Source organism: Echinops telfairi, unplaced genomic scaffold, assembly GCF_000313985.2.
Source record: "Echinops telfairi isolate 266 unplaced genomic scaffold, ASM31398v2 ScPeMD7_4;HRSCAF=17, whole genome shotgun sequence".
Taxonomy (NCBI): domain Eukaryota; kingdom Metazoa; phylum Chordata; class Mammalia; order Afrosoricida; family Tenrecidae; genus Echinops; species Echinops telfairi.
In genome coordinates this window covers 13,334,795-13,355,214 of record NW_022103900.1, presented here as the reverse complement: position 1 = coordinate 13,355,214, position 20,420 = coordinate 13,334,795, and the positions used below count along the sequence as shown (strand labels likewise).

The 20,420-nt window shown below is 40.4% G+C and overlaps 1 protein-coding gene across 5 annotated transcripts in view; it reads left to right on the top strand.

Annotated features, from left to right (window-relative positions):
- Positions 1-20,420, top strand: part of LOC101650336 (sodium-driven chloride bicarbonate exchanger) — a 114,925-nt gene that overhangs the window by 72,577 nt on the left and 21,928 nt on the right. For all 5 annotated transcript variants that reach the window (XM_045298832.1, XM_045298841.1, XM_004703919.2 and 2 more), the window contains 5 exons: positions 6,124-6,285; positions 8,600-8,713; positions 9,381-9,542; positions 17,397-17,648; positions 19,020-19,088. In XM_045298832.1, the coding sequence (XP_045154767.1) occupies positions 6,124-6,285; positions 8,600-8,713; positions 9,381-9,542; positions 17,397-17,648; positions 19,020-19,088 (759 nt within the window). The remainder of the gene's footprint in view (positions 1-6,123; positions 6,286-8,599; positions 8,714-9,380; positions 9,543-17,396; positions 17,649-19,019; positions 19,089-20,420) is intronic.

Genomic DNA, 20,420 nt, shown 5'->3' with positions numbered 1-20,420 from the left:
CCCCCGGGGGCAGTTCGACCCTGTCCAACACGGTCACTGGCCGTGCGTTTGGTTTGGTTGTTGTCACTTGCAAACCTTGATAGAGCTTATTTTGAAAAATAGAGTTTATATTTTTATCTTTTCATTCCATTTCTCCACAATTTTTTTGAAGATCCCCTGTATATTTTTAGCAATATCTCAAAAATCAACCATTACTCATATAAGGAATTCCTTAGCAATATGGCAATGTTTAAAATATTCACAAGCAGTTAACTAGCAATGGATTAGAATTATTTCCATGCCTGACTTACACATTTAGCTTCTGTGTTTATAAGGGACAGGAGATGACTGCCAATTTTACTTAGTTATTTTATGAAGCTTGTTTTTGCCAACTTAGAAAATTGTTTAAACTTAAACCCTTTTTGGAATAATATTTAGTAGAAATCAACTTATTGATAAAATTTTTTTGTTTTGTTTTATCTTTAACTTTCTATCACAATATTTACAAGTTGGTGAAAATTAAAGAATAAAGAAATTTTCCATTCAACAATTTATACCCATTTTGCTTGTCATTGATTGCAATCTCCACAACATCACATTGGTTTTCCCACCTCCTTCCTGTGGCTCTGTTCCCCTTTTTCTTTACCTAATCCTTCCTGCCTTCTGAACTTTGATCTTGCTCAAGTGCCACCCCTTTGAACTCAAATGGCCGATCATTCTAAGGAGTGTGGACTTCTGTAGGATGATTTTTCACCCGATTTGTCTGTAGTTGGCTAAAATTGTCTATATTTGGCTAAAAGGGTGAGTTCATTTCCAGGTTTGTAGGGTGACTAAAGGCCATACTCTTGTGTGCTTGGGGGTGTGTGTGTGGAGGGGGGATGTGAGGAGGGGAGCTGTCCAATAGTTTTCATCCAACCTATAAAGCTGGTCTTTTTATGGTTTTAATTTTTTTCCTACACTTTTCTCCCACTTTAAGGAGGACTTTCTAAATGTGTACCCTTTTAAAGAGGTAGTAGGGATAGCCGGGCACTATCTAGCTCTTCTGATCTCAGAGTTATGGAAACTAAAGTTTGAAATTGTGGTCCATTAGTCCATCAGATTAGTTATTTCCAAGTGACTTTAATTTTTCTCGCTCTACTTTTTTCTGGGTGGGAAGAGAGCGATAAACCATCCGCTGTCTCCCTTCACCCATGTTTCTGTTGTTCATACTCCTGGTTGGTGGGGGTGGTGGTGGTGGTGTTGTAGGTAGATCGTTGCAATCGGTTCCCCGTTTCTTCCTGTCCTCCCCTCACCTTCCCCCTACCCTCATGATGTCCATACTCCCATTACTGTTCCTGAAGGATTTATCTGTCCTGGGTTCCGTGTGCTGAGAGCTTTTATCTGCACCAGTACCAGTGCACATGCTCTTGGCTAGCCAGATTTGTAAGGTAGAACTGGGGTCATGATAGTGGAGAGTGGGGGGAGCATTAAAGAACTAGAGGGATGTTTTGTGTGTCCTCAATGCTATACTGCACCCTGGCTGGCTCATCCCTTCCTTGTGACCCATCTGTGAGGGGCTGTCCAGTTGTCTACAGATGGGCTTTGGGTCTCCATTCAGACTCCCTTCTTTCGCATAGAAATGGTTGTTTGTTTTGGGTCTTATGATGCCTGATACCTCATGATCACATGGGTTGGTGTGCTTCCACGTGGGTTTTGTTGCTTCACTGCTAGATGGCTGCTTGTTTAACTTCAAGCCTTAAGCCTTTAAGACAGGGGTCTTCAAACTTTTTAAACAGGGAGCCAGTTCACTGTCCCTCAGACTTGTTGGAGGGCCGGACTATAGTTTTAAAAACAACTATGAGCAAATTCCTATGCAGACTGCACATATCTTATTTTGAAGTAAAAAAAACAAGCAGGGCAAAAACACCTGGCAGGCTGGATAAATGTCATCAGTGGGCCGCTTGTGACCCACGGACCATAGTTTGAGGACGCCTGCTTTAAGACATTATTTCTTCTAATAGCCAGGTACCTTCAGCTTTCTTCACCGAATTTGCTTATGCAACCATTTTGTCTTCAGCGATCATGTTGGGAAGGTGAGCATCACAGAATACCAAGTTATTATAATAAAATGTTCTTGCATTAAGGGAGGATTTGGGTAGAGGCCCAATGTCTGTCTGCTACCTTAACACTTAACATATAAATATATGTACATAGACATATATCCTTAAAATTATATATTAATATGTTTACATATGTGCATGCCTATGTGTATACCTCTATAAATGTCTTTTGTCTCCTACTTCTTTCCTCTATTTCTTTTAACTTTCCTCCTGTCCCACTACCAGGTTGGGACTTCATTCAGCTCACTGTACTTCCTCTTGGCTACATTGCACTTGATAGAACCCCACCAGGCATTCTATGCCTTCCTGGCCATCGATTTTAGATCCCTTGTTATTCCTGTGTCCCTGAGTTTGTTAGCTACCACCTCCCTTTCCCCAGCCTCCTCTTCTCCCCAGAACTGTTGGTCCAGTTGTTTTCTCCTCTGGATTGTTTATCCTGCTGATCTTATATAGACAGACATAAAAAATGAAAAATAATAACTAGCCTATGAGTAGTTCCAGGTCTTTCTGCTGACCCTGAGGAATGTTTTCTGATCGGGTCTGATGCAGTACTAAGCCCTGCCCCGCAGTCCAAAGTCTATTTTCAGTATTCCTTGGGGACTTTGTTGCTTTTCACCCCTTGCTGCTCTGTAGCATTCCCTTTGTGTTATACACTGGTGTGCAGGAGTCACAATTCCCACATTGGGTCTCTGGTGCTGCTCCCCATAGTGCTGTGGGGAGTTGTGTCTCGTAGTAAGGCTGAGCCTACGTTCCTCTCGGTGCATTGACTGCTTTGAGTGGGAATGTTGTTCTTGAAGCTTGGTGGGCCAGGATGCTGTCCACTCTCTCTCTCTCTCCCCTTCTTAGTTTGCTCCAGTGTGGTCTGCACAGATATTGTGGACTTTTAATTCTATTTACTTATTATCTACCCTCTGTCATTGAGTCCATTCCAACCCATAGTCATTTATGAATCTTTATCAGGGCAGACAGCTTCTTCTTTTTCCTGCAGAGCAACTGCTGTATTTGAACCACCACCCTTTGGTTAGAAGCCCAATGGCTGACTCATGGTGCTTACTCATTGCTCTAGTAGCATCTCTGGACAGAGAGGAGAAGAAACAAAAGATGCAAAGGCCTCATTCTTGCCACTTTACTTTCACAGTTGAGAGGGAAAAAAATTAAAACATAATTAAGACCTGGAGGTTTTTTTCTGAGTTTTTTTCCTATTGTTTTTAGTTAGCTAAGATAGTTTACTCTACATTAGCTTGGCATGCATAATTGGAATTCAGAAGCAAGATGACCAAAGGGGTCAGAATTCTTTCGGAAAGCCACCGGCCCTCTCTGACAATAATGTAGCTCTTTGTGATTTGCTGCAGAATCTGTTGAAGTTATTTATTTTCTGCTCTTCATGGAGTTCAGGTCCTGGGTCTTGACTCATTGGGTGCCCTTTATTCTGATCATGTGCCCATGCACATCCCCCCCTAAGATCGCACGTTCTCGCTGCTGTTAGGTGTCATTGAGTCTGTTCTGACTCATAGAGACCCCACGTACAACAGAACGAAATGTTACCTGGTCCTCACCGTCTTCAGAGGAGCCCTGGGGTGTAGTAGTTATGACAAGGTGGGCTGCCATCTCCAAGGTCCACCAACCACACTCCACAGGCAGAGACTGGGCTTTGTAATCTCATAAAGCATTTACAGTCTCAGAAAAACTCACAGGGGCAGCTCTACTCTGCCCCCCACCCCCGCCCCACCCCCACCAAATATTTAATGTTTAAACTGATCTGTTTTTCTAGGAGAAAGAAAATTTTTTTGACTTTGCTGCCACCTTATGGCTAAGGCAGCAATTAAACAGGCTCTTCCAGGGACTAATAGAAATACATCGAGTATCAGAGAGATGAAAAATAAAAAGGCATGGAGAAGTCGTCATAGATGTGAGTTTGGCCTGACTCACCTAGTCACTTTCCCTCACTTGTTCTTCAAGAGCCCCACCTTCGATCACAATTTTATTTCCATAATTATGTGTCCCAGTTCTCTGGTCTTTCTCATCTTTCTTGGGAACTTTCAAATGAGATCATTCTACTGAACCCTTGTTCTTCTCTCATGTGGAATGATACTCCCTGGACAGCTTCTACAGTGGTGTCACAGCACTGCTGCCCCGAGCACCATTGAAAATTACTTAACCTCTCTGCTTCCTGTCTCCTCGGGCTGCAAATAAAAATGATAACATAGACCTATTTGATAAGGTTTAGGTGAAAGTTAATTGAAATGATATATTTAAAGGACTTGAAAGAGCCTCTGGTCCTAGTAGTCACTTACTGTCAGTTAGACCATATTTTCAACACACTTAGAGCCAGCAACTTAGTAGATATTAGGTAAAAATAGACTTTGATGGGCAAATAGATTTGTTTTATACATTTCTATTTAATTTTTTAAAGGAAGTGAATCGAAAAACAGTTCATGTTTAAATTTTATGTAAGATGTGATCTTTTGATTTTTCCTATGACCTATCTAGACAGGCTTTCAAAATTAGTTTCATTGGCATATAACTCACATATCATGTCATAAAACATAATACTTCCTATTAAGAAGAGGTGCATAGTCATCACACAGGCAATTGCTGGCCATGTTCTTCTTTCTCATGCTCATTGTTGCTAGCTCCCTCCACCTTCCCTGCCATGCCCCTGTGGTTCCCTCCCATGCCATCGAGCCAGTCCTGACTCTTAGTAACCCCGTGCACAACAGAACAAAACGCTGCTTAGTCTTGTGCCGTCCCACAGTTGTTCTTGTGTTTGAGCCCATCGTGGCAGCCGCTGTGTCCATCCATCTCATGCTCATTGTTGCTAGCTCCCTCCACCTTCCCTGCCATGCCCCTGTGGTTCCCTCCCATACCATCGAGCCAGTCCTGACTCTTAGTAACCCCGTGCACAACAGAACAAAACACTGCTTAGTCTTGTGCCGTCCCACAGTTGTTCTTGTGTTTGAGCCCATCGTGGCAGCCGCTGTGTCCATCCATCTCACTGAGGGCTTTTCTCCTTTTCGCTGCCCCTCCACTTTACCGAACGTGACGTCCTTCTGCAGGGCCTGACTGGGCTCTCCTGACCATGTCCAAAGCATGTGAGATAAAGTCTCACCATCCTTGCCTCTAAGGAGCACTCTGGCCTTACTTCTTCCGAGACAGATTGGTCTGTCCTTTTAGCGGTCCGGGGTACGTTCACTGTTCTTTGGCAGCACCACAAGTCAAATGCATCAATTCTTCTCTCATCTTCCTACTCAGTGTCCAGCTTTCACAAGTAATTACTCATCCAGTTACTGCTTCGATAGACTTCCTTATCCTGGATTTTATAGATAGAACATCATACAAAACAAACAACAGCAATGGCAAAAACAAAAGAGGGAAAAACCTTAATCGAAAAGAAAGCAGAAAATGCTAAAAGCTGAAAGAAACTAAAATGGATCAAAAGGGAGATTAAATGATACAGTGTTACATTTTAGCCTAACTGTATCTACCATAACCTACTTTACAAAGCTTTCTGTCCCTGGACTATGGTCAATGGGGATTCACTGAAGGTTTAATCTGTGTGAAACCCCTATAAGTGGATTTTGGGTTTCCACTGTCTTCATAAACTCCCAAAGCCAAATTATGCCATCGAGTCAATATTGACTCATGGTAACCCGATCGGGCAGATAAGAACTGCCCTTGTGGGTTTCTGAGACTATCCTTCGGACTTGGATTTTTGTTGTTGTTGTTGTTGTTGCCATTCGTGGGTCACATAGGCTGGGGTGCTTTTCCCATGTGGGGTTAGTTGACAGCTCACTTAGACGGCTGCTTGTTCTCAAACAAGGCTTTAGGACTCCAGAGGCCATTCTTCCTGATAGCCCGGTGCCAACGCACATAGGCTTTTTAAGGCACGATGTCATGTCCCTGACGTCATTGTGAGAGATTCTGCTGAAAGGGCTCATTATCTCAATGGCAGTTGATCTTAAGCTGTTCATGTTTTTTGGCAAGAAATGTGTCTAGTTTGTTCAACCTCTTCTAAATCACCCGTGTGTTTTACTCCCGGTGGCAGGAATGCAAATCTTTGCACGGAGAGTATGTGGGACCAGCCTGTGGCCACGAACACCCATATGTTCCAGACGTCCTATTTTGGTCGGTGATCCTGTTCTTTTCCACGGTTACTATGTCAGCCACTCTGAAGCAGTTCAAGACCAGCCGATATTTTCCTACAAAGGTACCCATCGTTTTCTTGGTCAACAAGTAAAATCCTATAAAGCAAACTATGTTTTAGGACAAAAGAAAGAGCAGTTGATGTGATTAATAAAACCCCAGACCAAGCCATTGCCATGGTGTCGATAATGATCCGCAGCAACCCCAGAGGACAGAGTAGACCTGCCCCTGGGGGGTTCTGAGGCTGTGTCTCTTTAAGGGAGCGGAAATCTCCTCTTTCTCCCTCGCAATGGCTGGTGAGGTTGACCTTCCATTAGCATCCCAATAAACCAGGCACCACCAGGATCCCTGATGTGATAGAAAACCCACCCAAATTCGCCACCCTGGGGTCCATTCTGACTCCCAGTGACTCTCTGGAGCAGGGCTGAATTGCCCCTGTGGGTTTCTGAGGCTGTAACCCCTAATGGGAGTAGAGAGCCTTGCTTAAGGAGCAACTGGTACTTTCTAACTGCTGACCTTGAGGTGAGCAGGCCAAGTCGTAACTGCTACGTCACCAGGGCTCCTTCAAGTGATTGAAGGCATCACTAAGGAAGTATTTGGGGTTTGTGGTGAGGACGGAGCGAAGGGAGGGAAGCGGAAACCTCTCAGGGTACAGTGTGCTCGTCTCATAACTACAAATCCCCAGGGTAAGCTCTCAGCTTCACACTCAGGCTTTTGGGAACCCGAAAGCACACGCTGTTCCTGATTGCCCAGAACCGAGTGCCTGGGAGCTCGTCCAGCTGACAGACAGTTCCGAAGACCCACCGGGACATTTCCTAACTGGGAAAGCCCCTGTGAGACTCCTTGGAATGCTACTCACTTCCGTTTTTTAAAGTGAAGGTTCCTCCTCACCCGTCCTGTTTGCAGCTGCATATTTGGAAAGGACAGTAAACAGAAAAGACAGCTTAGTTCAAAATTTAGCACTGCCAAGTAGCCCTAGAATGTTGCATTTAGTGGGGGTGGGAGGAAGCAGGAAACAAACTCTAGGAATGAGCTAAAGATGATCATCAAAATTTTACTCGGGAAATTTCTATTTTCTCCTTTAGAGGTTTTGTTTTCTCTCTCAATGAATAAATCATTTTATGGGGGGGCTCTTACAGCTCTTATAGCCATCCATGCATCAATTGTATAGAACACATTTGTACATATGTTGCCATCATTATTTTCACAACATTTTCTTTCTGCTTGAGCCTTTGGTATCAGCTTCTTCCCCGCCTCCCTTCCTCACCCTCCCACTTTCATGGACCCCTGATAAATTATAAATTATTATCATTTTCATATCCTCATCCGCTGTCTCCCTTTGCCCACTCTGGGGGAATATTTTAAGAACTGTTTCTATCATGGACGGTTTCTGTTTTTTTCTCCTCCTTCCCAGACGAAGTGTAAGATTCGTTTCTTTTGACCGAAACCTGAATTTGATTAACACAAAATTAGTGGGCTTTGGTAAATGGAAATGATTATTGTTTATGTGTGTGTGATAAAAGCATCCTAGTAAAAACTATATCTTGTTGATAACCGTGGAAGGAGATTTGCTCAAAGATGACTCTCTAATGGAAAAATGGCTTTCAAAACAGGCTTGCCCAGAATAATGCTGGAATTTACCCACTCTGTTGTTATATAAAATAAGTTCAACATTACTTCTTTAATACAAATAGGTAATGGTATTTTATGGTTCTTTGAGTTTATTGTGTTAAAATATTCATGACGTGACAATCTTCTGATTCTTATTGCTGTACATTTATTCTGTAATAAGCTGCACAGCCACTACAAGTACATATGTCTATATTTAAAGGAGCTCTAAAATTCAGCCATTGAACTTTTCTATGTTCTAAACTAAAACCCAAACTCGCTGCCACCAAGTCCATTCTGACACATAGAGATGCTGTAGGGCAGGGCAGCACTGCCCTTGTGTGCTTCCAAGACTGGAACTCTTTATGGGAGAAGAAAGCCTCATTTTTCTCCTGTGGATGGGTTGGTGGTTTTGAACTATAGACATTGCAGTTAGCAGCCCAATGCATAACACACTATGCCACCAGGGCTCCTTATGTTCTAAAATTTCCTGACCTACTTAGCTTTTTAAATCAGTGCTTAAAAGAACACAATCACCATTACAGCTTCATTCTGGAAAAGTTGGAGTGTGTAGCAGTCTTAATGACATAGCTATATAAATATATGTTCAGGTTCTGACAGAGCTAATGGTAATATTATAGTATGCATAAAATATAATATTGTGATGTTATGTCAGAAAGTGTTTATAACGTGTGACTCTAGACTAGGTTCCTGAGTACTCATCACTATTTATAGCTCCTCCAAGTGACAACTGTTTTTATTATTTCTAGGTTCGGTCGATAGTGAGTGACTTTGCTGTCTTTCTGACGATTCTTTGTATGGTTCTAATTGACTATGCCATCGGGATTCCATCTCCAAAACTACAAGTACCAAGTGTCTTCAAGGTGAACTGACCACAGCACTTACTGTCCAACTCTCTAAAATCTAATCTCCACTGTCAATGTCTGTAATCCCAGTCCTTGAAAATATGAGGACTAGAGATTAGCAAAGTAGTAAATAAAATGACCATGGATCCCTAAAATTTTGATGTAATATTTAAAATAAATAACAACCAAAGAAACAAACCTAGAGAGTGCTTGAAAACATTTCTTGTGAACTCTCCCCCTCTTAGTTGGAATATTTATAGACAATGTTTCTGAAAGACATGGAAGCCTGTTGAGACTGAGAGAAATGCATTCTGTTGATTTCATTTTATAATGAGGCAGTGCTACACAGTAAATAGAGCTGGAAATACATTACAGCTGTAAACCGGTTTGGAGTAGAATTTTGACCACGTTACTAACTACATATGTGACCTTGGGTACTGATAGACCCTTTCCCATCTTCAGCTTCCTCACCTGTATCACTTTCTTTCAGATGTTGTAAAGATTAAATTCATTAAAATGGTTAAATGGCTTAGAGTGACGCATGGAACAGTTATGAATGCTTTCTGAGTATTAAGTTAGTGAGTATAGCCCACTCAGCAGTTTCTCGTAGCATCCATAAGATTTCATTTAATTAAGTATTCATTGATTTGGCTAATCACTATGGACATTCTTTCGTTTTTCACAGCCTACCAGAGATGATCGTGGCTGGTTTGTGACACCTTTAGGTCCAAATCCATGGTGGACAATAATAGCTGCTATTATTCCAGCTTTGCTTTGTACTATTCTCATTTTTATGGACCAACAGATTACAGCTGTCATCATCAACAGAAAGGAGCATAAGCTAAAGGTACATTTAACATCCATAGTCATACAAATCATTCTGATACCAATTCATATTGACTTTTGCCTCTATTCTGTATTCAAACTGTGAAATATTAAATCATATTTTAGGTTCATAATTTCTATTATCTAATCAAGATAGCTTTATACAATGTGCTTAAAATAATTTATTTCTTTGTTTGTACCGCTCAGTTGACCCCTTTCATTTAAGACATCAAAGTCTGTGACCTTACATTTAAGGCATAAAATAAAAAGCATTGACAAAAGTCTAACATTCTTTACCATGTTTTTATGTTTTAATGAAATTACGATGTATTCTGGTGACCTAGACCCTTAAAAATGTATCTTTCATCAACAAGATTCCTTTATTCAATTGACTCAAGGATGTCTATTCGGGAGCAGTCACTATTGAAACAAATCACTTCTTCAGATGTTTCTCATCTTCTTCAACTACTCTTCTGCTTATAATACCTGTAACATCAATGCCTGGTCATACATGTGAGTGAGTGCAAGGACACTGTGTTAGGAGATTGATCGCCTATTCCATTGACTTGTTGTTTTCACAAAATGAGACCTAAATCAGACTATATGTTATATTCTTGTATATTATATTCTGATTTTGCCATTTTGCGACTATGAACAACAATGGTGTTCTCTAGTGCAATTTGTCTAACCTATGTAATATGAACACTATTACTTTTAGGAATATGCAAAATAATTCAGTAAAATTATTAAATGGTTAAGAATCATCTAGACCAAAGCTTCTAATCGCATATACTGTTCCTTGTTTTGTTTTGTTCTCAAAGCCAAACCAAACTTGTCATGTTAACATCATGTTAACACTGACTCAGAGTGGCCCTATAGGACAGAGTAGAAGTGGGCCTGTGCCTTTCCAAGACTGTAACCATTTACAGGAGTAGAAAGCCTCATCTTTCTTCCATGGAGCAGGACAGAATACAAGTGGGCTTGTGACTTTCCAAGACTGTAACCATTTACAGGAGTGGAAAGCCTCATCTTTCTTCCATGGAGCAGCTGATGGTTTTAAACTGCTGACCTTGTGGATCGCAGCCCAAAGCATAACCACTATGCCACCAGAGATAATTGTCAGCTAGTGTCAAACTCTAGGGGAAAAATGGTGAAGACCATGAAAATCATGCATTATAAGATTTAAACTCTAGGGGCGGAAATGGTTAAACCCATGGAAATCATGCATTATAAGATTGTAAATGTGTTAGGAAGGTTGAATACTATGTGATTAAATTATCTGATGAGATATTGTAGTGATATAAATTTCAAAAGGTTGTATTACTTTTATGGACCAACAGATTACAGCTGTCATCATCAACAGAAAATATCATAAACTATTTTAATCTTAATAAAGCTTAATGAATCTTGCTAAGGAGAAATGCTGTATACACACTAGGTATATGTGTATTTATCTTAACGCTTGGAACATGCTTCATTTTTTTTGGAGAAAGTAACTTACTGGTTAAAAAACCATTTTGAAAGTTCATTCGATTCAAATGTGGGTTTTGCCAAATAAAATGTTAATTAATAAGGATATATTTTATAAAAATATCTCATAAAGTCAGGTATATTTTACCAAAATATCACGAGGGGTCATAGGAGCTAGATCAATGGAGTGCTAGTGAATGTTTTACCAGCTCTCTGAGGGGAAAGAAAAAGACCTTGGTTTATATTGTTTGTTTTCTGTATTGTGAACACTCACAGCATGGCTGGTATCAAGCAACCAATGGGACATCAATTTGTAAAAAGAAAAATGGGCAATTGACTCTCACAAGCCAATATTGTTAGGTCCAGAAAACTCCTGAACTAGAATATTCTGGAGTGGAGTTGTTGTGTTGTCTACAGACCTCAGAACAAGGGATTCTGATGCCCAACTTATTTAATATCAATAATCTAAAAATCGTATTTGATTTTAAGATATCTTTAAAATGTTTATTATTATTAAAATTGCATATTAATTTAGGTAGATCTACAAAACAAGTTCAAACACTTTGTTGACTATTTCATTACTCTACTCCTTTGTAAAGAGTAGGAAAACATTTGTCCCAGGTATCAGTTTATATATTTCAAATTAAAAGCATCTCTACATTTCAGATTAAGAACTACTATATGATACTTAAAAGAGAAATGTGAAAAATAATTATAATTTTATTATCTAGATATAACACTTAATATTTTTATATATGCCAAGTAAATATTTTGTACTACATATCATTCTTATAGTAATTTTTACATAATAAACCTACCATGGCAATCATCCCACACCAACAATATAAATCTTTACTATAATTTTCAATGAATATATATATTTAATTGGATGACACTAAAGAAATCAAATCACTGCCTTCTAGTAGATTTCAACTAATAGGGACCCCACTAGGGGTTCTGGGACAAAATCTTTACAGGAGCAGACTGCCTCATCTTTATCTCAAGGAACAGCTGGTGGTTTTGAACTGCAGATCTTGTGGTTATCGGCCTATGGTAGTTACATAATCTGGTGTCAATTTGAAACTTAAGCGCAAAGGGGTGGAGTTTAGCCTGTCAATCAGATCTCAGCTTGATGACCTCATTTTGAGGCGCTAAGGAGAGAAGTAACTCACTGGAAGCGGGACACACACTTACTCCTTGAAATACGTTGCTGTTGACAAGTCACATGGAGAGAGGCTGATGGAGCCAGAGCCCTGGAGCTGAGGAGTCACATGCAGATCCACGCCAGTGGTTGTACATTGGTACAGATAGCAACTTGAAACACAGGGAATCCAGGCCAGATGACTCCTTCAGGACCAGTGGTGAGAGGGGCGAGGCCTGGAGGGTGAAGGGAATGTGGGGTAGAAAGAGGGAACCGATTACAAGAATCTAAGTATTGCCTCCTCCCTGGGGGAGGGACAGCAGAGAAGAGGGTGGGTTGGGGCGGCATTGGACAGTGTAACTTATGACAAAACTATAATAAGTTATGAATTATGAAGGGTTCATGGGGGAGGGGAAGGGAAGAGGGAGGAGAAAACGAGCAACTGATATTAGGGGCTAAAGTGGAAGGCAAATGTTTTGAGAATGATGAGGGCAACAAATGTACATACGTGCTTGACACAATGGATGGATGGAAGGATTGTGATACGAATTATACGAGCCCCCAATTCTAAAAAAATTGAATAAATAACTCCTGTTTAATCAAGAAAGTAAGCTCACCTTTCAATGGGATTTTTTAAAGCTTGTAAAACAAAATAAAACAAAACACAAGTTATTGCTGCCGAGTTGATACTTATGCATGGTGACCCCATAGACAGGATAGAATGTCCCTCGTGAGTTCTTTTTCCTTCTTCTTTTCTTAAACGATCATTTTATTTGAGGCTCTTACAACTCTTATAACAATCCATACATCCATTGTATCAAGCATATTTGTACATATGTTTCCATTATTATTTTTCTAAATATTCACTTTCTGTTTGAGCCCTTGGTATCAGCTCCTCTTTTTTCCCTCCCTCCTCCCCTCTCCACCTTGTGACCCCTTGATAAATTTTAAATTATTATTATTTTCATATCTTACACAGATTGCTGTCTCCCTTCCCCTATAGTTTCTGTTGAGATGTAGTGTGGTTTGGTGTGGTGTGATTATGCTTCTATCATTGCACTCAGTTTCCCCTTCCTCCCCTCATTTCCCCACCTTCCCCCTACACTCCTGGTATTGCCACTCCCATTTCTGTTCCTCAGTGGTTTGTCTAACCTGGTTTCTGTGTGTGTCATGAGCTCTTATCTGTACCTGTGTACATGCTCTGGTCTAGCCAGAACTGAAAGGCAGGATAGTGTGGGGGTGAGGAAGCCTCAGGGAACCAGAGGAATATTGTGTGTTTCAACAGTGCTATATTGTGCCCTGGTTAACTCGTCCCTTCCTTGTGACCCTTCTGTGAGGGGATGTCCTATTGTCTACAGAGGGTGTTTGGGCTCTCTGCTCTGACCCCCTGCATTCTCAACAATGCCTAGTGAATTTGTGAGACTGTAACTCTTGATGGGAGTAGAAGTCCTGTCTTTCTCCAGAGGAGAGGCTGGTGGTTTTGAATTGCTGACCTTAGAGTTAGCAGCCCAATACATAGCCATTGTGCCACACCAGGGCTCCTGTAAGCTAGGCAGAAATGCCACTGACTGCAAAATGCTCTATGTGAAGACTACCAGTTAAAAGACTCAGCAGTATATTTTCTCCATATTAATGGAATAATATTTGAACACAATCTGTAAATAAATGGAGATTCGAGGAGAGTGATTATAGAGTTTTGGCTAATCTTTCTTCTTGTTCTTTCTAACTCTCTCAACCTTATAGATCACATAGTCCTTGCTCCTTATTCTTCATAAACCTACATTAGGCCTTTGGCACTCACAATGCTTCCAAGGGATGCATTTGGAAACACACTATATACAAATATACCCTATCTCCCCCTTTATGTATGGTGCAGAATATCTAAAGTATAATGAACTATTTTTAAGCGGTTCTTTCAAGTGCTTATATTTATAGAATTAAATGCAGAATGAAGCCATTTGATATTTTTGCCACACGGTAATTTGAGGTACGCCTGAAGAAATGTTGAACTAGCAAATTTGTCATCTAGAACAATGAAAAATAAAAGTAGCTCAAGACTGTATTACTTGACTTTTTTCTTAAATAAATTAAGTAATATGTAGCCAAAAGTTTCTCTTTCTTTTTTGTTACTTAACTTCTTGAGACTTAGATTTAATCAGAAACCAAAACACCATTTGCTGTTTCTGACTCCTGGTGACCCGGTGCCAGGTTACTCCATAAGTAAAGTAAGCACGGGTTTGTTTTTAAATCTGCAATGAACAATTTTTAAACCATATCAATGATTTTGCTCTAGGATTGGCCAGCATCTGTTTTTCTCTCAATCACACAGTGCCTTTCATTAGAATAAAGGCTCATTTCAAATATACAACCCCTGATGGGATGGAGCGCCCACTTAGTAAGCAAGGTGAATATATGTGCATTTGTGTCACCTACCGATCTCTAGCAAACAGGTTAGCAAATAAGCACAACTTGGGCACCACAGATTACTAAGTAAACTGAGGTAAACCTGTGCGTGGCTTGCTCATTGGGTAAGCTACCTTGGTAATGCCGTGAAAGTCGGAATTGAACTGTAATCTCGGGATTTTCAATGGATGCTATTTTGGATGTATGCCTTTAGGCCTATTGTGATGCACTTGAACCTCAGACTGGTTGGGTCTCACCTGAGCACGTTAACTGCATGATCCACAGAATGTTTGTTGGCTTAATCATAAACCTCCACACGAAGTCCAAGGTCAGGATACGCTTGAAGGGAGGCTTTGCTGGTGGCATCGTGCTCCTTAAAAATGCTTCTGCGATTTTGCTACCCCTGTGCTTGTGGCGAAGGATAACCTGGATGTCGGCTACCCTGCTCAGGAGCTAGACCCAGCCCTGCTGTATTTGTGCTTGCCTTTACCCGGCTCATAGTGATTCTGGACTTGGAGGCCGTAGGGTGGGAAGGCGCCATGCATGGGGGAGCCCCGGTCATCCTCAAACCTACCCCCACAATACAGCTGGGGGCCTCCTGCAAGGCCGGCCAGGTTGAACAGTGGGTCACACGCTCCGTTATCATTTAATTCCAGTAATCCACAAACTTACTGTCATCGAGTCGGTAGAACTGTCCGGGAACTCTTTACGAGAGTGGAAAGCACCGTCTGTCTTCTGCAGGGCCCCTGGTGGTTTCAAACCGCTCACATTGCGGTTAGCAGCCCCACGCGAAACCACTACGCCACCAGAGCTCCTTGTACAAACTCTTTGGAGCCCCCCCCCCCCGATATTCCCAGAACTAGCCATTGGTTTCATTTTAGAGGATGTTTCTTGCCAATGAAATATCTGTTTTATTGTTTAATGAGTATGTACTACTTACACGATGAAGCTGTGTTGAGATACGGAGGCTAAGTGACTTCTACGCTCCACCTTCAGAATGAAAGAATTCAAAATCAGCTAGCTTTAACATCCTATGCCTTTGGGTCTTACAAGAGGGAGAAAAGTTTCAAATGAGACGACCTGAGAACGGAAAGATCAGATATATCATGGATGGCATCGATAAAAATGTAGGTAGACATGCATATTCTAAGGTGTCCCCGAGTTGGTCCCAACCCATACAAACCCTGTGTACAGCAGAAGGAAAGAAACCCAGCCAGGTCGTCCCCCAAGCTCACCATCAGCGCTGGGGGAGCCCGGGCTCGCAGCCACTGTGTCTTGTGGAGGGTCTTCCTCACCTGACCACTTTGTGCTCTTTAGAAATGGAATCCGTGTAGACTAACTGAAGCCTTCGAGAAACAGGAACACATGTATCTTTTCTACTAAGTGCCGTCTCTAAGAGTGGAGACAGAGGGAGAGGGAGAGGAGGGAGGGTGGGGGAAAGAGAGATTATTTTATAGGGAAAAAAGTTTCTCTAAAAATACAACTATGGGCTTTTCCGCATGTTTCTGTAGACAGTTCAAGCTTCTTTTGACATCATTTTTAATAAACAGCAATACAATCTCAGATCGTTTGAGTAAATGAATGCATTTGCCACATTCATTTGGCACCACTTTCTCTCGATGATTATGGCATTTGATATGTTCTTTTTTGCCCTCTTTGTCAGCCCGGTTCTTCATGTCAATCTATAGTCTTTTATGTGGTTAACTTGACAGATGCAGGAAATTGCTGCCAAGCTCTGAAATGACTTTTTTCAGCAGTGGCATCTGGGCATCAGATGGTCCTCTTGGCTGGCCTCTTGTCTTGCTGCATGTTGGTTTCAGTGGGGTCTGTGTCGGATCACCTGTTGCTATGCTCTCTTTCCTCCCATATGTCCATTTTCCATGATTCGCGGATGGATGTGAGAAGAAAAACTCTGGTTCTGTCTTTATTTGAGAAAAAAAAATCTACAAAAAATATGTTAGAAGGTACAGAGTTCTCTCTCTGACAAAGGGACACTTCCCTTTGGCTGGCATGCATACTAGCTAGTAATTTGGTTACAAAGTCCAAGTTTTAAAAGACATTTAAATGTGAGACAAGAGGAAGAATGCTGATTAATTAGTGAAATTGCCAGAATGGTTTACTTTCCTTCATTTGCATTCAATCAAGATGCTCCATTGTTGCAAAACACAATCAGAGGGAAATGGTGTTTTAAAAAATTATTATATATTTGTATTTTTCAAAACTAGCTTTCTAACTTTAGCAGGGAGGGGATGCTATTACCCTGAAAATGTTATTTTTTCTACTTTTTACAACTCAGGCTCTCACTCTTTACTTTTGAATTATATATATATTTTAACGACTAAATTGCAAGAATTAATGGATGAGTGGATAGGTGAATCAGTTGTGAATTAAGTTGCCCACTTAATGAAACGGTGACCAGAGGGGGCTTCGAAGCGTTTCTGGAAACATGGAATTAAAAGACAATGTGAGATTTTTTGAAGGCCCCCTGCCTTTGATCATGACTTGTCATATCCAATGGGAGTTGAATGAAAGTAAATGTCACACTCGGGCATGCATTGAACCTATACAAGTATCTATGATTGGAATAGACTCAATGAAAATGAAACGCATAATAATGCCATTGTTCTAGTAACACCTGTGTTTATAACTTTTCTTCAAGTAGGTTATATATTTGGAGACTGTTACCTTTTTGCATTTATGGTTCATTTTAGCGAACAATGCATAAGACTAAAGACGTTATCTCTTTTCTATTCATTAAAAACCAAACACGTTTTTCTGTGAGTTGGATCAAGGTCTCTTTCTATGCTTCCTGCTCCGGGATGTGCTCCTCTGAGACCCTCCTTTCTCTCTCTCTCTGCACAGAAAGGCTGTGGGTACCATCTGGATCTCCTGATGGTGGCTGTCATGCTTGGGGTGTGCTCCCTCATGGGCCTACCCTGGTTTGTGGCGGCCACTGTCCTCTCCATCACACATGTCAACAGCCTAAAACTGGAATCAGAATGCTCAGCTCCAGGAGAACAACCCAAATTTCTCGGCATTCGAGAACAAAGAGTTACCGGGCTGATGATTTTTGTTCTGATGGGCTCATCGGTTTTTATGACCAGTATTCTAAAGGTAATTGACTTTGCCTTTATGAACTCAAAGAGGATCAAATATATTTATTATGATCTGTGGAAGTTCATTTGTACCCAGCAATCTATTTGTAAATATTATGTGGCATATTCTGAAGGTGATTTTTCTTTACTACGCTTATATAATTCGTTTTAACTTATGCAAACCCAAACCCTGTGGGTTTGAGTAGAACTGCCCCATTGGGTGTCCAAGGCTTTAATCTTTATGAAGTCTGACTGCTGTTGGTGGGTTTGAACTGACAACCTTTTGGTTAGCGGCCAAGCACTTAAGCACTGTACCACCAGGGCTCCTTTTTTAAATTTAAGAGGTGGGGGTCTGTCTAATATTGTAGCGTCCTTATATATATAAAGACTTAGCCTGACAAAGTAAAATTTAGATGTGTAAAATTATTATCATAATTTTGAATTTGCAATTAAGCTATGGGAAAAAGTCATTCATTATTTCTGACAGACTTGTGATCTGAATTCACGGCCGACTTACCCAAAATAAAGTTTCCATTTTCATGTCAGTGGACAGACATATCTGAAATTAATATAACTTAGTGTAAGATAGTGGTGCCATGCTGGGAACAGTTATATCCATGGTCATAGATGCAGTTTGCAAGGACAATATCATTGCAGACACTTATTTTGTCACACTCAAAATAATTGAACTCATTTTGAAGAGTGTTAACGTGTAATTATTTTGTCATGTAGTTTTGGCAGATATTTACAAGGTGTGGGGATTACATTTTAAATAACTCATTTTACTTGTCCGTAACTTGAAAACTCTAATTGAACTATTTAATCAGCAGTGCTTTTCAAGATTTAATTTCTGTATTAAATCACTAATTTTCAGACAGTGATAGGATGGTGTTGAGTTATTCCAATAGAGAGTGAAAAATGCAACACTCCACATGCTTGCAAATATCTGGGATGATGTGGGAACAATATCTAAATGCTAGCTTCATTTTAAGCTTTACTTAAAATATATTACTATTTTGCAACAAAACTCAGATTGTCTTAAAAGTGGTATAATAATACTATTTGTTAATATTTATTCCAATGTTTATTCCATAGTGGGTGTTTTAAAAAATAGGTTTTGACCTGTGTAATACTCATAACAACCTAATTATTACCATCCATTCTTAGAGACTGAGACGCTAAGACACAGAGTTTAAGTAATTTACATAAGTGAACACAGTTAAAAAGCCCTAGAGCTAGGATTTGCATGCGTCTTTTGACTCTGCTCTGTTACTGACTTTTAAATGTATTATTATTTTTGTTTCTGTTTTTATTTAGGTAAGTGAAAAACCGCCTGATAACATTACCCGTGAGAATAATTTATGACTTTTCTCCATTTCTTCTTTTACAGTTTATTCCCATGCCAGTGCTGTATGGAGTGTTTCTCTACATGGGTGCTTCGTCTCTAAAGGGAATCCAGGTGAGTTGTAATGATATTGGCACTCCTGTGATGACCTGTCTTAAGGTCGAAGAAGCTTAAGCCATATATAGCGAAGGGAATTGCATCATCTGAGAGAGAAGCTTTTAGACAACAATTACATTTCTCCAAAGTGGGTAACTTGATAAAAATTAAAAAGTTTGAAGCAGGGTCCTCTTTTAAAAAATAAGATTTATGATTTTATTTTTCATGATTCAAGATTTTAGGGTACTTTTTTGCCGTAGTTATTAAAATTGTATGAGTATGGAGTTTTATAGCCTTATTAGAAATAAAAATAAAATACTTGTTTATTCAAATATTTATCTTTAATGCTGTAATTATGTTTATGAACATTTATTTATGAAAATAGAAAAGCTCTAGGCAGAAAAATGTTCATTGTACTACATACTATAAAAATATTAGAATCAGCCCAGAAATCCAGTAGCTAGCATCTATGCTACATCCCTGAATACTGATAATTATTATAATAAGAATAACATGGCAAACATACCTATGATCTAATATAAAGGGGTCAGGCAACACAGAACAGTTGTAGCTTCCAGAGGTGATGCAGTCAAGAGTATGGGCACTTGGAAAACTGGGAGGGCAGCAAACAAGAGAGAGACCCTTTACACGATGGATTGACACAATGGCTGCAGGCAGGGGCTCAGATACAACAATTGTGAGGGTGGCACAAGACCAGGGGGCGCTTCTTTCTGGGCCACATGGCTCACTGAGGGTCGGAACCGGCACAGTAGAACCTTACAGTACCAACAGCACGAGTGCTGACTGGAACAGAGGCGAAGGTAGGTAAATGGGAATCATACGTTCATAATGTTCTGGGTGGTTTTCCTTTCATGTCTCTAGTGTTACAATTAGGATTATAGAATCATTTGTAAAGTTAAAAAGCAAAGCTTTTACAGCTTGCAAACGATTAGAGAAGTCTTATACATTATTTAAATAAGTCCCGGTTAAATAAATACAGGAACTATGTTCGTTTTCTATTGCTGCATAACACATTTTTCTGAAACTCCATGACTAAAAACAAGAAACATGGATTACATCACTGTTTCTGTCAGCCAGCAATTTGAGAACAGCTTAGACAGGTGATTCCGGCTTAATGTTCCCATGACTTGAAAATGTTTGTAAGAGCTGCAGTCATCTGAAGTCTTCCCTAGGGCCGAAAGACCCAAGGCTCACGCCCAAAGCTATGACCAGAAGACCACAGTTTCTCTCTGGCTATTGGTATGAAGCCTCAGGATGGTTTCCCACGAGGGTCTCTCCATGGGCTGCCAGAGCATCCTCACCACGTGCCAGGAAGCTTTCCCCAGAGTG